The 21350-nt window shown below is 40.2% G+C and overlaps 1 protein-coding gene across 15 annotated transcripts in view; it reads right to left on the bottom strand.

The window, feature by feature from the left end:
* The window catches only part of tjp1b (tight junction protein 1b), a 193048-nt gene that overhangs the window by 144674 nt on the left and 27024 nt on the right, over positions 1-21350 (bottom strand). For 9 of the 15 annotated variants that reach the window (XM_067437082.1, XM_067437086.1, XM_067437087.1 and 6 more), the window contains exon 1: positions 1189-1720. The exons of 2 other annotated variants lie outside the window; for them this stretch is intronic. In XM_067437082.1, the coding sequence (XP_067293183.1) occupies positions 1189-1286 (98 nt within the window). In that variant the 5' untranslated portion in view covers positions 1287-1720. Of the gene's footprint in view, positions 1-1188; positions 1721-21350 lie in introns of those variants that run through there. 4 more of the 15 variants (XM_067437093.1, XM_067437091.1, XM_067437092.1 and 1 more) reach the window with 2 other exon arrangements.

Below are 21350 nucleotides of genomic sequence, written 5' to 3'. Positions count from 1 at the left end.
GGCTCATCAAATATTCCATCAGTAAACCGTTCTTAAAAGAGCCCCTTTTTTTCATGAGAACTTTATATATATATTTGAACCCTTTTCCACTATAAAGAGCCTTCACGTGCAATGGAAAGGTTCCCTGGATGTTACAATTCTTCATAGAACAATAAATACCAATAAAAACTTTTATTTTTAAGAGCGTAGTAGCAACCGAGTAAATCTGCTATACAATTTGAGGCCTATAGACTTGCTGAGCCCGAGAACACACTGAAAAACCTTTAGTCCTACTCAGAAATGATAAACTGATAGATCTCCACTCGAAATGAGTGTGAGCCTTGCCACAATAACGCTCTTAATTTCCTGTTTATTTCAAGACTGCAAAGTAATAAAAATGAGTATGAGGACGTGATGATGTCAAAAGTAGATGACATTGTGGAATATGGTTATTCATGAGAATGAAATGTGATTATATCCAGACACAGACAAATAAACCATTGTGGTCCAAAGATTTGACAAGAGGTTTGAGGTTAAAGAAAATCTCTAATCAATATCAAAAAGGTCAGAATTTTACTGACAACCTAAGTAGAGGAAACAAGCATCGGCGTACGTTGGTTGTTTGTGTGTTGACCTTGTGAAAACCAAAAACCTACTGACCAGATGTGAGGTGACATTCACGCTTATCTCGCATGAAAAATTGAGATAGCGACCAATACGAGTTAATGAATGGCTGTGTGGTCTATTCAGCTCAAAGTGTAATCCTGTAGTAAGAGGCGGCACACTAATGACCATTACTGCAAATGAATGAGAAACTTAACACAAGCACAGTGACAATGACAGAAAACACACAAACCAATGCAAAGAAACACACGTCCATGCCTTAACTTTTTATTTAATTTGAAAGTGCACATAGTAGACAAACACACATATGAATGATGTAACATGCTTGGGTTTGTAATAGAGTGAATCATGAATGAAATGACACACGAGTGTAAAGGATAACAGTATGTTTACTGCACAAAAAGCCTTAAGAACACACAAGCCTGGTTTCAAACTTTGCTCACGCTCACTGCAGTCGGACAAGATTTAAATAGTCAAATGTTACATTTACATGGTTATAAAGTAAATGGACACTACAGGCTTTCTTCCCAGCAAGCTGCAGTGCCGAATAGCCCCTCACATATCCATATATATGTATATACTCACCACATATGTTTTCTGGGAGGCAGGCTACGCTCTCTGTTGATGGCAGTCACCCCTAGAGCCAGCTGCATTACAGTAATGTATTTCTGGTAATTCACCATGGTACTGTTCACCGCTTTTTTGAAACACAAAAATCCGCACCAGAAGCGCAGGTACTACTAATAATAACAATTTATTCTCTCCTCCTTCTCCTCCTACTCCCTGGCATCGGCTTCAACTGCGTCTTCCTTGTTGAACATCACAGCGCCATTTCCAGCAGCAGCAGCAGTAGCAGCACTGACAGGGAAAACACTCCCCGCGAGGGAGCACGCCGCTGCCACCCATCACTACAATGACAGTCTGCTCGTATTACCTCTAAGAACGGAAAGCGCGCCAATCCATTCGTTAATAGTCACGAGATGGGCATTCTTTTCCCGCCACTCGCGCGTGCTGCCACTTTGCTTAGAACGCGCGCTCGCTCACTCTCTCTCTCTCGCTCTCTTCTGTCTCTCTCTCTCGCGCGCGCTGCAGCGTCCACGCGTCCGTGCGTGAGGTAGCTAGGGGAGTCTGTGTAGGTAGGTGTGTGTGTGTGTGTGTGTGTGAAGTTTGGAGGGGGTGACTTAAAGGGACAGCTCACCCAAAAATTCAAATCCTGTCAACACTGTTTCCATCCACCTATTTGTATGCACATTTTGGAATGGCAAATAAAACGCTAGACGAGATGCCAGGAAGCACATCAGTTCTAAAAATGAGTATAACAAAACGTGACGACGAAGGGACACGTTTGGGTTCACTTTTCACAGCAATTCCGAAAAATACACCAATAATGTTTGATTTTGGTTAATTCACGCCGACAGTGATTTTCTGGAATCTGTGCGCGAGTTCAGCATCCTGTAAATATCCCATAAAGACGTGTAATATCTCTCCACTACTACTTCACCCTTTAAAGCAGCACTTGGCTACTTTTGCTCTCGGGGTCCCCCTACAGTTTGGAAAAAATAATGTCCTCAACTACTGTCGTAAGATCTGTCATCCTACAACAGGGGATGCCATCGCGCGTGCATTTGTTGACATGACAACCCTGATAGCCCTGAACTAGTGATGCGTGGGTCGTCTCATAACCCCGCGGACCCCGTATGTCTATTTAATGGTCGTGGGTGCGGGGCGGGTTGTAAAAATATATACAGTGGTGCGGAGCGGGCCAAATAACTTAATAAAAGTGACGCCGCGGGTTGGTGCAGCACTAACAGTTAACCTGAACACTGCAAGAGTTCACATGCAGGTGTTCTTCTGGCGTCGCGTGTGAAATGTCTTCATCCCAGGTAACGTTACAGTCAGTGGCCTATGTTTCAGCATGTCATATGAAAATAATTTCATGGGTTTTATTTTTTTCAAACGCCAAATAATCACGATGCTCACGTTTACAAGTCAGCGTCATTATAGTAGTCTATTGGTTACCGTTTTACAGAATCTATATGATACTTCAGTTCAATGTTTGAGTGGTAGCTCCGTAACAAGCAGGACAGCATCGGTCGGGCACGCCTCCTTCAGCTCACGCCAACGAGCAAACGCTGGTCACATGCTGATCCTCGTCCTGCCTTTAATCCCATCATTTTTTCGTTTCCTCTTATTGCTTTCCTCCAACAAAACCTTTTCTTTCTTATTTGTCTGTGCTGCTTCGGACATGACTATATTATCCGACGAACAAAGTTGGGCTCGCACGTCCGAATTTAAGGAAGAGTGGGTGTTGGTGGAAGTGACGTATATGCCGTTAAGCAGTCGAATTTTGTAGTTCTTTTTTTTCTCGGGTTACTACCCGAAACCCGAAGTTTAAAAGTACGATTAAAAACGATACAGACCCCATCAGGCTACGGCAGACGTGTCATTCAACCTATTGTAAGTCGATTTATCATCACAAGAGTCTTAATATATTATGAAGGTTGAAAAGTTACCTAGTGCTGCTTTAAGGTGTACTTCAGTGCTGGGAAGATTACTGGGAAGAATCTGTATTTAAACTGGGTCATTAATGTAGTAGAAATGTGAAATTATTTTTGAATTTGGTGCCTTCTAGACTGAGAAAAGACAGAAAATGTATTTTTGTCTCATCGGGATAAAAGACTACAATTGCCAGAATGCTTTGCTGCCCTGTGATGCCATTACCAAAGCAAACGCTACTGGATTACTGTAACTGAGTTAGAGAACAGACACTACAATTAAATACTGAATGTGTCTGTTCAATATAATAATTGAGTCGCTGTGTGAGTCTCACAGCACTAACGCTGCAGGAGTCAGATTACATTTAATGTCATAAATGAGCTAATGAGCTCTAAGGAGCTTTTATTAAAAATAATAAAAATAAATAAATAATAATAAAAAACATTTTTTTTTTGTTAGAGATCAATATATTCTTAGTATTCCTCAATCAATTCAGTATAAACAATATACTGTATCAAGAAAAAATTAATTACAATTATAAAAAAAAACTGTAAAAATCATTTTTGTAAAAATTGTATAGGGTCGCTAACAATAATTGAGTCTTTGCTGACTGAATAAGTGCAATTCACCTTTATTCACAAGGGGGCAATGTCTGACACACAATAATGAAGTGCCGTTTCACTCATAGTTACCGCAGGCAGAAAACAAAAGAATAGGAAGACTCATCAGCAAAACTTGAAATGGCTCAGAGATTTACTGCAGAGCAACTGAACACAATCAGATCAGGTCACTAGCCTCGTTTCAATACAGATTTGCCCGCGTTTTCATAGCCGCAGTTATGCGACTAAAACGTATCATTTTCCTCTCGCGATAGGTCATTTCAAAATGATGGCACTTGGTAGGTTTGTATATCCCACTAGCCATTATTTTTATTGGAAGGAGACGTGTGTGTTATCCAAGCATTAATGGTAAGGAAAGCCCCTTAGGTTACTTAAGCGGCACGGATATGAGGTGTGTGTGTGTGTCAGATCTGCTTCAAGGTCTTCATGATAATGTGGCATTTCTGTGTTTAGAATCCAGTATTCCTGTAATTATATTGTCTTTTACGAGTTTAATAAAGAACTCTGTCTCATCTTCTCTCCAAACAAACCATCATCTGTAAAGAATGATTGACGCATAGCTACAGAGAAGAGCGAAATGTTTGAGTTTGCATGGTGGAAAGTTTTTTTTTTTTTTTTGCCATTTAATAATTTTTTTTTTTTTTTTTTTAAATGAAGACAGCGTTTGGAGTAAGAGCATGCAAAATAATCCATTCACTGAGTCCACAAATAAAAGTAGACAGTTCATAGTTTATAATTATGTCTTTAACTTATCTGTATGGCTAAAAATGAAAGAGTATTGCGAGTTTCTGCTGTTTTAAAGGAAGAAAAAAAAAAACACTGCCGTCTTTATTCGCCGTGGAATAAAGAAAACTTAGCCTATAAAAAACTAAATATGTTACGTTTAGGCATAAACGTTAGCCTGTAAAATTATTATTTTAATCTAAACATTGATTATGAAAAGTGAGCAGCTTGAGTAAAATTCGCAATATGTTTTTGACTTGAGGTCACACACGATTTTGACCACTTTGAATTTTATTTTCAAGAAAGTCTTTCGTAAAAATGTTTTTCGTTTTTTATAAATTGTATTTTAATTTTGATCAATGTTTCATCAATTAAATGCCTGTATATTAAATAAGAATCAAACCAAGATCGTCTGGAATGGATTGACGTGTGTAACTGGGCTCATTTCCTCTGCCTTCCTAAGGCTGAAACTATAGCTCTTTCTGTTTTAATACATTTCTTGAATATATGTCTTAATTACAGTAGGCCTATATAGTTATGATATTATTTGTGGCTGCACCGAGGTCCATACTAGGTTAAAGTAACGCCACTGTCCTCATTAGGAGAAAATATATGTTGTTTTAACAACAAGATCTTGTTATTACGAAAAAATATGTTGTTAAAAGACACAATTGAGTGGAAAAATAATATATAGGCCTTATGTGGCAGCAATGTGTCACCACCAAGTGACCTGTAAATGCAGAAAAAACGTTTCCATTGCAGTTTTGCTAAAAATACCTTTTTCCAATTGCCTGAAAAACCACCTCATGAGAGAGTAAAAACTTTTTTGCAATATATGAGAAATTTTTGCGAAATTGCCGTATTTCCATTAGGCGTATTTTCAATTCGAAATTTCAATTTGCGCAATTTGAAGGCTAATGGAAACGCAGCTACTGATGATGGATCTGGTGAAGAGGCTGTCAGCAACCGAAATATTGATTTTGAAGATGTTAAAATTAATAGTTTTGAGAATGTTTAAGATGGCGAATACGATGCTGAATGTTCTGGGAAATCAGCTCTGATGAGGACAGTGATTACGGTATAAAACATCTGCTCAAACTGAACCCTTACAAGCTCTAAAACAAAACTAAATATGCTTTATTTCATTCTTCTGTAATCGATATTCTAATATCAGGAGAGTTTTATATTATCGAGACAGTAGAGATCCATCCGTGTTAGATATAGATCGGGGTTGCTAAAGACCCAAATATGTAAGAATGAATGGTGAAACATTCTAAGTTAAGTTTGCTTATGATGTCCAATTTCTCTCTCTCGAGAGCCCCCGCTTGTGCATTGTCTTTCTGATTTGATCATAAATCAGCACATTGCTTACAGTTTAGCTGAGGCAGGTATATATTTTTTATTTGATAAAAAACACATGCGCAAAAACGACACTATAAACCCTAAAGCTCAAAATAATTAATTAAAAAGTAGGGCCGGATGAAGTTAAACAAATTAGTTAATTAATCAAATGAACTTTTATGAGTATCTAGAACTTTCTTTTTTGTTCACAAAATTGACAAATTTTAAGTAATCTAAATTGTTTCATTGTTTTGAGTTAATTTTCTTTTTTTTTCTTTTAATTTAGACAAACATATTTAATTTCCCATCATGCTTTGCCATGACACTTGAAAGGGAGAGTAAATGCTCAAATTAAGTGTAATATAATGTTTTTTGTGCAACATTAATTTTAAAGGGTTACTTCACCCCAAAAAATGAATTTTTTGTCATAAATGACTCACCCTAATGTCGTTCCACACCCGTAAGACCTCCATTCATCTTCAGAGCCCATTTTTGGGTGAACTAACCCTTTAAAATTAATGTTGCACAAAAAACATTATAGTACACTTAATTTGAGCCTTTACTCTCCCTTTCGAGTGCAGTTATGAATCAGCATATTGATTCATGATTCGGGTTGGCCAATGTCACGTGATTTCAGCAGTTTGACACGCGATCCGAATCATGAATCAATCCGCTGGTTCATAACCGTTCAAATCTTTATTTGAGGTTTGAAAACAAACAGGGAAGAGAAGACAATGCTGAATAAAGTCATAGTTTTTGTTATTTTTGGACCAAAATGTATTTTCGATGCTTCAAGAAATTCTAATTAACCAACTGATGTCACATATGGACTACTTTGATGATGTTTTATGACCTTTCTGGACATGGACAGTATAGTGTGCATACACTTTCACTAAAGGAACAGAAAAGCTCTCGGACTAAATCTAAAATATCTTAAACTGTGTCTGAAGATGAACGGAGGTCTTACAGGTGCGGAACGACATTAGGGTGAGTCATTAATGACATCAATTTAATTTTTGGGTGAACTAACCCTTTAAGTGGGAGATTTAGTGATGTTTATTAATATTATAATATTATAATATCCTCTAAGTTTCAGAGCTGAAAACTTCCTTGTTAGTCAAAGAAAAGCTTTTCTAGACACCATGCCCAGAAAACGATCTTGTGCTTCATTCTTACATCATAGCGCTATGAAACACCGCCTCTACAGCGCGTCTATTCCAGTAGCCCCGCCCACCGACTTATGGAGGGCTTGTGCAAGCTAGACAACAATAATATACATGCCGAGGAAGATTAAGATATTGCGCTATTATTCCTGGATGTGGAAGAACACAGTCGCCGCATAAGCTTCCTTCTGATCCTAATATTAGGAATGAGTGGTTGAACTTTATTTTTAATGAAGTTCCAGCTCACGTGGGGTAGACATATTCACATTCAGTTCAGTTTGTAAACAATTCTCTGGTCGATGCTGGATTTGGATCCGACAGGAATGGTGCAACACACTTATGTGAGTAAAACGTGTTTTTATATGTAATAGGACTGCATTGTTATAGATCGTTTTGCTTACGTGTCTAACAGAGCATAACTTTAGCACGCAGAACTCAGACACGTATGGGCCAGGGCTCGCAAAGCCCGGCAGGCCGATAAATCTCATTATATTCCGTTCTTGTTCTGCTATTCTCTCTCAGTCTCTCGTTGACATCTGAGTGGCACGCCCATTAAAACCCAGTGTTCAGGAGAGAGCCTCAAAACCAGTGTAGCAAAATAGCCTATTACTAGTTATGATGTTTTTGAATGTAAAAACCACACAAACGTCATTAGTTGACCTCAGACAACAGTATAAAAAAATTAAAAAGCCAGTTCATGACACCTTTAAAATGTATGAGTACAAAATAAAAATATACAAGTTCTGATTACTTACACTTTGAATTTCTTAACTTAAAAAAACGATTACCTCATTTTTTTGAGTTTTGCCAACTTATTCGGGTTTACAGTGTGCGATGGAAACACATTTACAGAATAAATCACTCGACGTACAACAAAAAAGTAGTGATTTTGTCTCAACAGAGCATGTGATCACAAAAATCGCAGAGAGCAAGATGTAGCCTATGTTTGGATGGACGACAAGGTCCGAACATTCTTAAAATATTTTTTTTTTTTAAAGAAGTGTTTTTGATTTATACAGTGCTTTATGCGTAAATGTTTTATGCAAAATAAGTTAAATTCGCAACTTTGCAATGAAACAGCTATTTACTCACTCTCGTGTTGCCTTATAAGCATAAGACTTTTGTTTTTTGCAAATAAGAAGTTTTAAATAATGTGCAAGCCACTCTTTTCCATACAATAACAATATATGGAGACATTGCAAAATCACCATAAAAGTAGTCCATATGACAGGTTTTTTTTTGTGTGTGTACAATTTAAGTTGCTATACACCAATAATCTATCCATTATATTCTTGGTTTGTTTATACATACAATGTTTTACTTGTGAATTAATCTTTTTAATGAATAATTTGTTTTTAACTTCTATTATTATTATTTAATTTATTTATTTAGTTTAGAGATTTATTTATCCCCTTGGGGCAACTCGATTTCGGTTCTCATGGTGCTTCACATGTAATAATTGACACATACATTCAAATATGTATGTGTATATATATATATATATATATATATATATATATATATATATATATATATATATATATATATATATATATATATATATATATATATATAAACATTTTTTTTTAAATAATCATACTCAACCAGGGCTGCATTTCCCGATAACGTTGTCTCTTAGCACGCTACGAAGACTCTAAAGGTATAACTTAACTGAAGGTATACCATTTCTAGGTGTGTTCCCCAAACTATACCTTAGGAGGTTGCTTAAGTTATGCCTTCTTAAGTGCGATGTTAGCAGGTGCTGTCTGTGACGGCGGTGCTAAATTGGCTTATATCGATGGCTCAGGAATTGATTATTTACTCTATGCAGGGACTGTTTCAATGCGTTTTGCGGAAAAAAAGTTCTTTATAAAATAAGCACTTCAGAAATAGTTCAACTTGAATTTATCATACAAAATTGCATGAGTGCTTGAACCAGCAATCTCATGCTCAACCGCACCATGCGTCAAACACGCTACTAGATTTGAGTGTTTACACTACCTCTGAAGAAGTCTGACCCGGTCACTTGAACCCAAAAAAATCAGATTTGGGCCACTTTTGCCTGCAGTGTGAACGGGGCCTAACTGGCAGTATGTTAGTTACCAAAGCAAGGGGTGCTGCAGTCTGGAGAGACCGGGCAAGAACAGGTAGTGGGCCCAGCTAAGTGCCTGCACTCAGCCCTGACGAAGAAAAGGCCCTGACAATCATTGGGGAAGCTGCCTCACAGGGTATCTCGCGGGGTATAGATCTGAGAGCAGGTGTAGATACCACTCCAGGCTCTCTGAACAGCCCATCCTTGCCCCCACGCACTGTCATGCCCTCTTCCTCCGCCAGCAGTGGGAGGGCTTCTCCGGCATCGGTGTCACCACGCCTGCAGTCTGCTCCATCATCAGCCTCGACTGAGGTCGCCCAGCACCAGCAATCCGGGAGGGGCTCCAGAAGGCGAAGCTCGAAAAGGAGAAGCTGAAAGTGTTGCGGGAAATCGAGCCGGGGTTATAAGAGGCCAATAACCTTGCCCGGGCCACACTGGAGGTGAAAAAGGCGAAACTTCAGATTCTGGAGAAGCAGTATGCTTTGTCTGAAGCAAAATTTCAAAGACATGCCATTTCTGTTCCAATCATAATTGGAATCCCAGGTCAAGGTAAATGTGATTATGATGCTCAGAGTTCAGTGTTGTGTATTATGTTTTTTTATTCAAACCATTTCATTACATTACAGATGAACTATCAACAACCCAGTAACTGACAGCTTCCAGGAAAGCACGCTTTTTATGAATACATTATCAATGATGTGGATTTTCTTTGTTTTTGTTTCATTAAACACAAATTTGATTAACCACAAACTTCCTGTCATCAATGTTGGGTCTGTGAACATATTTATTGCAATTAATTCATTGCGCAATGATCAATGACACCTAATGGCAAAATCGCTTGTGCACAATTCCAAGCAAAAAATTACAGGGATAAAGTGTATATTTCTGCAAAAAAAAGAAAAAAAAGAAAGGAATGTTGAAAGAAAAAAACAGGGTGCAAAAAATACATTAACCAAAAACAGTGTAAATGATTTGCTGCATTGTTTGTACACCATCTCTTAGTTGAGGTGGGTTGTGGACTTCTCCCTCCTCCTCCTCCTCCTCCTGCTCCTCCTCTTCCTCCTCCTCCTCTTCTTCCTCCTCCTCCTCTTCATCTTCTTCCTCCTCTTCTGGCAAGGCTGCACCTCCACTTACTGCAATGTTGTGTAGCATGGCTGTAACTACTGCTACTGCACAGCATCTTTCTGGCTTCAGACGCAACCCTCCAGCAAATTTATGCAGGCACTTTATGAAGGCACAGATCTTCCAGCGCACAATTGAGCGCTCCATCAAGTTGCGGGTGCGGGTGTGTGCGATGTAATCGCGCTCGGCCTGTGTGGTGGGGTTGGTCACTGGATTTAAAAGATTCTGAGAGGGTAGCCGCTGAGAGGGTAGCCGCTGTCTCCTAAAAAATGCTCTACCCGAAAACCCCTATTTCCATTTTGTGATGGGTATAAGTGTGCCGTCGACAAGGCCATTATTTGCGGGATACCAGCAATGGCATGGAAGCCTTGATGCACCTCCATCACTTCGTGCCTGGAGGAAGGCATGTGGATATAATCTGTGGCATGAACAAGCGGGATGTTCGTTACTGAATGAATGCACCGCCACACCGAGGTTTTACTCAGCCCATATCCATCCCAATCACCTCCAGAAAACTCCCCACTGCATAAAAAAGGAGAGCCGCCAGCAGTTGGATTTCAGGACTGAGGGAGTAGCTCCTTCCAGTTTGTTTCGACAAAGTTGGACCAACAAGATCTAAAAGCCGCTGAATTTGCTGTCGTGGCAGGCAAAATGTATTTTGAATAGCAGCTTCTAATATTGGAAGCCAGGGGACTTAAGTTTTCCCAGATGAAATAGTGCACATACACTAAATGGCTCAGTGGATGGCGCCGTCTTTTATTTAGCACAACTATTCCTCTTCTCGCTGCCATAGTTTGACCAAACTCCTCCACAATCATTCCCTCTAAATAGGCTCCTGAGCCTTTCCTGTCAAATGGTTTGCCAGCTGATGTAACTTTGGATAATATAATTAAAAAGCTAACAATGTCTAGTGTAATGACAATTTGAATCATTGCATTAAAAAAACAATTCAAATAGCCTAATTGCAACTTCAGGATTATATTCGTACACTAGTAGAATGAACTGTTAATAATGATGATAAGGTATAGCTAAGAGTGGTTGAGACCAACCTTACGAAAGTATGACTTAAAGAAGGTATTCTTAACTAAGATTGTTTCAGGAAACACATATTAACGTTAAGGGATACCTTAAGGAATAACTTAAAAAGGACATAGTGTTAAGAAGGTTTTGGGAAATGCAGCCCAAGTTTGTTACATACACAAATTGCCTCAGGCTCAAAAGTAAATTTAACGATTTGTAAAAACATCTAATTGTCCTTAAAACCGCCCCAGTGGAGGGCAAATTAATATAATAAAACATTTCTTCATGGCTATATGAAAATGTTTAAAGAAATATATCACTTTAAAATGAAAGTAAGCAAGGTTGAGTAAAAATATATTAAGTACTAAGCGCCTTTTATGTAACCATTATTTAGCAAGCATATCTTGATGTTTGTCCATGTCACAAATCAGGCCTCTGGGGCTCCCTCTGATCGCCACCAGAGGGCTCCTTCACCTCAATATTTATTCCCCATAATCCTTTGCCCTGACTCATCAGTCATCATTGTACTGTTCTAAACGTTTAAAATGCACAAAACAGTTGTAATCCTGTTTACCACAACTATCTGTTTGAGGTAATAGAGCTTAAAAAAGAAGAAGCTTGAACTACTTAATTTAAACACCACACCTACGCTCGCATGTATATCTGGTGGTGGTGCCGTTTTTTCATATAATATAAAAAAAAAAATATGACGGTTGTTAACGGAGACGCAAAGAATTGTGGGTTATCTCCAGCCGTGAAGGCTACACCTCATGTACACTCCGAAGAAGGACACATTCGAAGGTCGCATTTGAAGTGTCCTACTCACTTTTTTGAAATGAGACGGCCTTATGACGTATGCACCCTTCGAATGCGACCTCCGGAGGACGCAGCCTTCTGAAATGAGACACAGCTTATATAAACCTGGTTCACTCTGCCATTCACTGTGAAGTCTTGTAAAGTGTAACCACTACAATTCTGAGCGGTCTATCATGGTTTCATGTCTCTTGGTTTTTGATCACCAGCCTGTTTCTGGACTGCTCTCGTGCCTACGTTCCCTGCCTTGTTGTGTTTGATTGTTTGGACTGCCTACATGTATGTTGATCTTGCCTGTACTCCAGACTTCGATTGTGGATTGTTGTCTCAATAAAATTGCATTTGGATCCCCACTCTGTTGACTCATCGTTACAGAAGACTTCGCCGCACATGGATCCAGCAATTCAACTCATCCGTCTGAAACAAGGTAATAGATCACTAGAGGACCAAACCCAAGATTTCCTGGACCTTGCTTATTTAACCGACTTTCCAGATTTTGCCCTTTTTTGTTATGGACTCAATGATCAGTACAAATCCAAACTCATCAGAGAAGGTCCTCGAAGATCACTGGTTGAGTTTTTAGATCATGCTCTCTTAGAAAGTGGGTCCTCCTACACTGTTGGGGAAGTAGAGGAGGAGGTTTCCCAAAAATATTTTTTGGGAGGGGGCACCGTGCATCAAGTTCCGATAGGCACAAAGCTTAGCCCCTCACAGTGTTCACCGGGTCCAGTGTTGATTATCGCTAGTCCTGTGTTTCCTGCACCCTCTAGTCCTGTGGTTGCTCAACCTGAACCTGCGCACAAGACGGCTGCCACGCCAATGTGTCCAGACAAGGTGGTTGTCATGCCGGAGTCTCCAGTGGCTATGGAAATCATACCCCGGACTCACCGGCGCAAGCGCAGGAGGAGAAGGAGGAGTCCGGGGATCCCGAGCCCAGAGAACATTCCGGAGGTTGCTGCCATCCTGAATGCGCTGCCCAGGCCTCTGGCTCTTCCCCTCGTCACCCAGGCCTCTGGCTCTGCCCTCGCCGCCCAGGTGCCTCGTCCTGCCGTGGTCAGCTAAGGAACAGCCTCCAGAGAGGACACCACTCCTGATCACAGGTCCAGAGGCGACTCTGTGGTCTCCTGAGCTTCCGGCGCTCCCGTGGTCCCCTGAACGGCCAGCACCTCCATGGCTTCTAAAATGCCCAGGTCCACCCAAGCTCCACGGCCCAGGTCCGCCCAAGCTCCACGGCCCAGGTCCGCCCACGCTCCACAGGCCCAGGTCCCCCTACATGCCAAGGGCCCATCTATGTCAAGCCAGGGCCCAGGTCCTGTTCCACTCCATGGGCCTGGCCCCCCATCCCACGCCCAGGCCTTCCTCCTCTCTACCGTCTCCTTGACAATTATAGGAGTGTCTGGAAGGGGTTCTGTCACAAATCAGGCTTCTGGGGCTCCCTCTGATCGCCACCAGAGGGCTCCTTCACCTCAATATTTATCCCCATTCCGGACTTCATTCCCCATAATCCTTTGCCCTGACTCATCAGCCATCATTGTTTGCACCTGTGTGCCATTAGCCTCATCACCTCAGTCTATATAAACCTGGTTCACTCTGCCATTCACTGCGAAGTCTTGTAAAGTGTAACCACTACAATTCTGAGGGGTCTATTATGGTTTCATGTCTCTTGGTTTTTGATCACCTGCCTGTTTCTGGACTGCTCTCTTGCCTACGTTCCCTGCCTTGTTGTGTTTGATTGTTTGGACTGCCTACATGTATGTTGATCTTGCCTGTACTCCAGACTTCGATTTGTGGATTGTTGTCTCAATAAAATTGCATTTGGATCCCCACTCTGTTGACTCATTGTTACAGTCCAGCACCTTTTAAATAGTTTTTGCATCCCTATTATTTAGATGTATTTCAACAATGGATTTAATGTGTGCCCTATATAAATTTACTGTGTATATATAGCAATATGTGCACAATCACCTTCACAAAATGGTGTCAAGGTAATTAAACAGACCATCCCACTAGGACTGAAATGAAATGCTCTCCCATAGTGGTCAAACAGAGGGTTTAATAAAGAAAAGGCCATGCCCTACTGTGTTGGTGACACAATGAAGTCCAATGGCCAAAAGTCCTGTGAAATGTTCAAAAGCAATTACATTTTTTTTAAAATTGAAAATAATCTAAAGAAAAAAATATTATTCCAGCAAATTTTACACCGATAACATAATGACCACTGACAGGTAAAGTGAATAACACTGATTATCTTTTCAACACGGCACCTGTTAGTGGGTGGGATATATTAGGCAGCAAATGAACATTTTGTCTTCAAAGTTGATGTGTTGGAAGCAGGAAAAATGGGCAAGCGTAAGGATTTGAGCGAATTTGACAAGGGCCAAATTGTGATGGCTAGTCGACTGGGTTAGAGCATCTCCAAAACTGCAGCTCTTGTGGGGTGTTCCCGGTCTGCAGTGGTCAGTATCTGTCAAAAGTGCTCCAAGGAAGGAACAGTGTTGAACCACCGACAGGGTCATGGGCGGCCAAGGCTCATTGATGCACGTGGGGAGCAAACGAACAGATGAGCTACTAGCCCAAATTGCTTAAGTTAATGCTGGTTCTGATAGAAAGGTGTCAGAATACACCTGACCCATGTCATGACCCATGTCCACCGCGAAAGCACCAAAAGTCAGAACTGAACCAAAGAGCGATGGAAGAAAGTGGCCTGATTTGATGAATCACGTTTTCTTTTACATCACACGGATGCCCAGGTGTGTGTATGTCGCTTACCCGGGGAACACATGGCACCAGGATGCACTATGGGAAGAAGGCAAGCCGGCAGGGGCAGTGTTGATGCTTTAGACAATGTTCTGCTGGGAAAACTTGGTCTTGGAAACGGTATTCCATGGTGGTTCTTTCCTGCCATCCATGTGGATGTTACTTTGACACGTACCAACTACCTAAGCATTGTTGCAGACCATGTACACCCTTTCATGGAAGGATAAAGCGCCCCGGCACACAGTAAAAATGGTTCAGGAATGGTTTGAGGAGCACAACGAGTTTGAGGTGTTGACTTGGGCTCCCAATTCCCCAGATCTTAATCCAATCGAGCATCTGTGGGATGTGCTGAACAAAGTTCGGCACCACCTCGCAACTTAAAGGCCCCACCTCGCAACTTACATGACTTAAAGGATCTGCTGCTAACATCTTGGTGCCAGATACCACAGCACACCTTCAGGGGTCTAGTGAAGCTCATGCCTTGACGGGTCAGGGCTGTTTTGGAAACGCATCAGTTTTCGTTGAAAATAATCAGCACAATTATTTAACTTTCTGATACAAATGAAAATACAACCCATTCAAGAATTCAATTGGCTCATAATATGACAAATTATTATTATTATTATTAGAATACTGTATATTATAATTGTTGTTGTTATTGGTTTTATTTTTATTGTTTTATATTTTAATTTTATTTATTAAAATTATTTATTTATTAACTTATTTTGCTTTAGGTCCAGTATCATGATGCAAAGCTGCAGCACCTATTCATCAAAATAAAATGTCTAAATAGAGTTAATGAAAGCATTTCACTCATTAATTAGGCAAATGCAACGGAATCTAGGGTTGAACTTTATTTTACCGTACTTACTGCGTTCTTACTTAAGAAAGTACTGGGTAAAATGAGGCAAATACATGGGTTAAGGTTAAGTTTATGGGTAGGTTTAGGGTTATTAAATAGTTATTGTAATTATTACTGTAATAATAAATTGCTACCAAATTTAGAAATGTATGTTCATGTAGGCCTAAAAACTGGAGTGTAGTTGTGACACTGCAATAAACACCCATGTAAAATCCACCCATACTTTAGCTCAAAATTAACCAGAGAGAATGTAGCCTGCTTTATTTGATTTCAATGTGGGACATTCAATTTGGCCAAATTCTGTTTGGGGAATAATTTACTTTTCAGACAGCCTCAGACTGAGAGCTAATTTGCAGTGATTCACATTTTCAGTTGCCCGGGTTCTATTCTTGGACATGGCTGCAATGATGCTTAGACTGTCAGTATCAAGACAGTGTTCTGCACATAAGCTAAATCGCTCCGTTCTTAAGCAAATCTTTTGGATGATTGTGCTGGATATGTGCAGAATAATGGGCTAGATGAAACAAAGAATCTCATGCAGGTATATTGTAATTATGTTCGTGACATCACTAGCGCTGTCAACCCACTGAATCATGCACCAGTGCTTCATCTCCAATTATCAAAGGGTAATTACTTTTTTTTTGTCTGTGACATGCAGAAAATGGGCTTGCATTCAAACAATGATATCCAAATGAAGACAAAGAATAAATAGATGGCAAAGTACGTTTTTATTTAACTCTGTGCTCTTTAGTGAATGAAATTCATAAAAGAGATGTTGACAGCTTGTTGGCGTATGAAAATTTATTTCATCACAAATGATTTGGACTGGGATTCGTACTTGATTCCTTTAAAGCTTTGTTTTAAAACATATTCAAGTTCCATTACGAATTACATTATGTAATGATATATGGTGGTGTATATATCAGCAAAAGGAAGTTAGTAAACGTATCGGATTACAGTAAGTGCATAAATAGTGCATAAATCGTGAGAGATGGAAGGTGAATTTTTTTCACGATCACTAAGGATATACTTGCCATTTGACAGCTTTGCTTGGAGCAGCTGGACCGTTCGTTTTCTGGAACACACCCAAGTCGAGAGTCCTGCACGGGTCCGATTTTATAAATTCACACCCGCCCGTTCCCGCGGTGCGTTAAACCGCATCCGACCCGTTTTCCAGGTCGGATGCTCAGGAGCACTAATTAAAATCCGCAACGGACCCGACCCACTTAAAATAGAACCGACACAAGACCCGCACCCGAAATAAAATCAGTTTAGCATATAACATTACATAGGCCTACACATTTATTGCCAGGTCATACAAAAGTAAATACAGCACCGCGCTACGTCTTTAAAATTCGAACATATTATTTTCAATGAGTGTACGCAGACCGGCAGCGGCAGTCGGTGCCTGTCCGCGCCGACTCAGGAAGTTGTACAAAATCCTGCCGCGCCACAGAGCTCCAATGTACTGATTTCACCCTGTGCTACAAGATGCACACATCGTGCAGCTCTTCTGTCAAAAGTGAATTCAAAACTGAGCTTGCGCGTAGGCCTATATATAATGTGCGCGTCCAGCGCTGAGCTTTGAGTCCGGTATGCGACCCCTTGAAGCCTTGTATGATTTTTTGAAAGTGAGAGAATCCTAGGAGGGCACGCGGCGGTGCAAGCACAAACAACCTGATATTGTTTTAAAATTATTTGATTGACTTGAAATACAGGCAAGACATATTTTTGTAGATGTGTTCCTAAAAATATGCATACATTTTTACGCTCGCACGTGACTGTTTTAAACCCGTGTTAGACCCGTGTTTCCCTCGTCAGATCCGACACAGTTGGATGTTTTTCACCCGTTTCCGCAAAATTCCCGCGGGTACCCGAACCCAAGCAGGACTCTGCCAAAGACTTTTGCCCCACTCCCAACCCAGAGTCCAGCCTGACACCACCCAGTGAGATGGACTGAGCCCACCGCAGACGGAGAGCCAGTGAAGATGGAACGACTGAGCCCGAATATGAGCCGGTTACATTGTCTAGGGATTATGAGGGGGTGAATTAGAGCCTCGCCTACACTCCCACCACTGAGGATGAGTCTGAGCAATGGATTTAGAAAGATGATGATTCTATGCCCCCGCTGATACCGCTAAACTCTGAATGCTTACTAGTGATCGACCAATATATTGTTTTCCTGACATTTTTCCTGATTTTTAAGCATTTTCCCATAATTGGGTATCGGTTTTATAATATTGGATTCACCGATAAATGGCACCGTCTTGTGGGCTTTTTGAAAAATGCGTACAAGCGCCATTAAAGTACTGCGTCTGAGGGGAGATGAGTTCAACAACAGTGTTCAAAGGTAAAATAACCTGCATCCCTTAACTAATAAACGTTATCCAACAGTAATGCACAAATGAGATATGCACAAATAAGATGTTACAGTTATGAGATGGTAAAAATAGAGACAAAACTCTCAGAGTCAGTTGGGTAATCTGTCATGTCACAATAAAGACGTAACTTTACATGAATGGACTAAAACAGCCATGAATGAGAGCAGGTTGGAAATAAAAGTGCCAAACTAATCTCTCTGTTTATGCTGCATCTCGTGAAATTCGCGTTCAGCCGTTCCCTCAGTGATTGTTGATCCAGTCTCCAGCAAAGTCTAGTCACCGTATGCAACTTTAAACAAGACCGACTCGTTTAAAACTTCTTAATTTATATTAACGTCTGCTATTTAACATTTATATATTAAACATCTAACTAATTACAGCTTTATGGAAACTAATTATTAGGCCTCCGCAAGACGTGTAAACGCAGAGATGAAAAAAGCACTCTGTCATCAGTATTTCATAATCTAGAGACCAACACAAACATTATTAATAATTTTGATCATGTACCGGTGAGATGGACTCTGTAATAGCTACATGTATTCATGGTTTTGTTTATTTTTCTGATAATGTTCGCATATTCCAGAAATTATTCACTTTTTAGTAGGCCACACATAAACCTTTTAAAGGTCCTGTTCTTCGCGATTCCATCTTTCAAACTTTAGTTAGTGTGTAATGTTGCTGTTAGAGCATAAATAATACCTGTAAAATTATAAAGCTCAAAGTTCAATGCCAAGCGAGATATTTTATTTAACAAAAGTTCCCTTTCAAAGCCTACAGCAAACGGCCGGTTTGGACTACAGCAGGAAGTGCAGGGATGTAATGACGTCACTAGAACCGTTTGTTGACTAACCCTCCGCCCACAAGAACATGCAAAATAGGGGGCGTGGTCTTGTTGCTCTCCCATGTGGAGAAGAGCGCGCATTCAGCTCTTGCATCTCCCCGTTATGGTAAGAGACGGGACCTTTCCGGGCAAAGTGCGCTAAGCTGCTGTCCAATCACAACACGGGAAGCGCTGGGCCAATCAGAACTCGTTACGTGTTTCTGAAGGAGGGACTTCATAGAACAAGGAAATCATCAGGCCGTTTTTAGGACAGAGAAAACAGCGCTGTACAAATAAGTAAATTATTTGTGTTTTTTTACACGCAGAACATGAACATATGTTATATTGCTCACTGTAAACATAATCAAAGCTTTGAAAACACACGAAGAACAGGACCTTTAAAACTATAGTTTAAAATGAATGCTTATATTTAAGCTTATAGTTATGGGGAGTTGATGGACTCAACTCTCTTTTATTTATGTTCTCCATTTGAAAACATTTGACCTTGTGAATGTATTTTGCCTGTTGTTCATATGCTGTATTTAAAAATAAAAAGATGACATAGCATTAATGTTAAAAAGACTTTGCACTTTAAAAAAAAAAAAAAAACTATTTTATAAGGATCCTTAAAAGGTTTTATATTTAGTGCCTGACAGAACCCTTTAAGGTTCTATAAATTGTAGTATGCTTTTCTTTTAAGAGAGTAGTGGTGTGGACTTTCCTATTCCCATAGATTCCTATTTTCCATTATTATAGAAACATTGTTATATTGGTGTGATTGTGACATCCTAGGCTTTTAACCCAAACTCTAGCAATATTCACAATGCTGCTTAATTGTATATGGACATGAATATTCAATGTATCACCAAGCCCTTCTCTCAAGAGACATTTGTCCGGGACACCGTCTTATTCCCTCTATATAGGACACAAATTCAAACATTTACAAATCTATTTCAGGATGCCCACCAATCTAAGTTGGTCAAGGACCTTTCTTCCCCAAGCCCAGCATGTGTGGTAACAACACCAGCATGATGTGGAGAGTGTGTCCGTGAAATAGGACAAGTTAGGAGTGCCCTCCTTCTTCGGTCTTCCACAAACAGAAAAATGTGGGTCCAGGAACGGGTTATATGATTCAAAGCTCGTTCCCCAAGGAACGAGAGTTGGACCTGAGCTGCAAGAACCCTCTCCAGCTGGTGCGGTGTGATTTATGACTTTTACCAAGCGAACAAAGAGAAGAAACGAGGTAAAAAAAAAAAGGTGGTCCTTCACACATGAGCTCACTGCACCAGGAGAGAGGACACACTTAGAGACACGAGAGGGAGGTTCCAACATATGCACATGGGAGCCCGTGATTCGTCCATCCAGATACACACGCACAGCCAAACACATTCAACTCGAAACAGTGCTAACACAGCAACATATTAAAACCACAACACTTATGCACGCATAAAGTAACACACAGACCCTTTGTCCTCTTTAAACACACACTTCAAGTCACACTTCATTGCTGTCGCAGTGCTTTTTCCCTGTGTGCTGTGAGGTGAGTCATCCGTCGGCTGTAGCATAACCCAGCCGCTTTAATCTTCCTCTCTCTCCTCTCCTCTTCTTTTCTTTGCTAACCTGACAGACTAGGATTTCAGCCTGGTTATTTTTAACCAATAATGAGCTGACTTCTCCCTGGTTGGATGTAGGAGCAGTTCTGCGAGAGAAAAATTAAGACTAAAAGCTCAGGTTTCATGGTATTTCCCTCCAAGATATTCAATAGTTAGACTGAAAAACAAGTGAACATGTTCAACAAACATATTTCACTATATTCAGCTTATCTTGCTTTTTACACCATGGTAAAAGGGCCTGAAGCAAAACGTAGCCTAGCATTACATTCGTAACCAAAAGTTTAGCAGTTTGATCATAACGTCAGCAAAGTAGGGTGAATTCAGGTTGATTGGAACACTTTTTGCGATTGAGATGACTTGAAAGTGTCTCAATCACCCTGAATTCACCCTACATGTGAGAGAAATTGGTTAAATGTTTAATTATATTGCTTAACAAGTTTGCTGGTTATCCGACAAAGCAAGCTCAAGGTCTTTTCCAACCAAAATATTGCTTTAACACATCAGGAAAAGGCTTGAAGTGAAACATAACATGAAATGTTCCTCGCTGACTGCACAAAAACGTATTCGGTACAATGTACACAGACATGTTTACTACTTTAGCCAGTAGATAATGCCAAGTTCAGACTACACAATATAAAAAAGTCTGTTGTTATAATCACTGTTTCAGATTATACGATTTTGACTCTAAATTCTTGTCTTCGTGTCATGGACAAGAAACATGTCAGACCACGCGTTGCTTCCCAACCAATCATTGCTTGCCGTTTGCCTGATGTCATCGAGAAGGCGGAACTATTGACTGACAACAGCACTGTGTGCGAAATCAAATACTTACCTACTCTATAGTATGTGAAAAAATGTACGCCAAAAGAGTAGAATATCTGAATGAATAGTATTCGGAAAAAAAAGGTGTTGAGCGTAAACAAT

Source organism: Pseudorasbora parva, chromosome 25 (assembly GCF_024679245.1).
Source record: "Pseudorasbora parva isolate DD20220531a chromosome 25, ASM2467924v1, whole genome shotgun sequence".
Classification (NCBI taxonomy): domain Eukaryota; kingdom Metazoa; phylum Chordata; class Actinopteri; order Cypriniformes; family Gobionidae; genus Pseudorasbora; species Pseudorasbora parva.
This window is presented reverse-complemented; position numbering and strand designations above follow the sequence as displayed.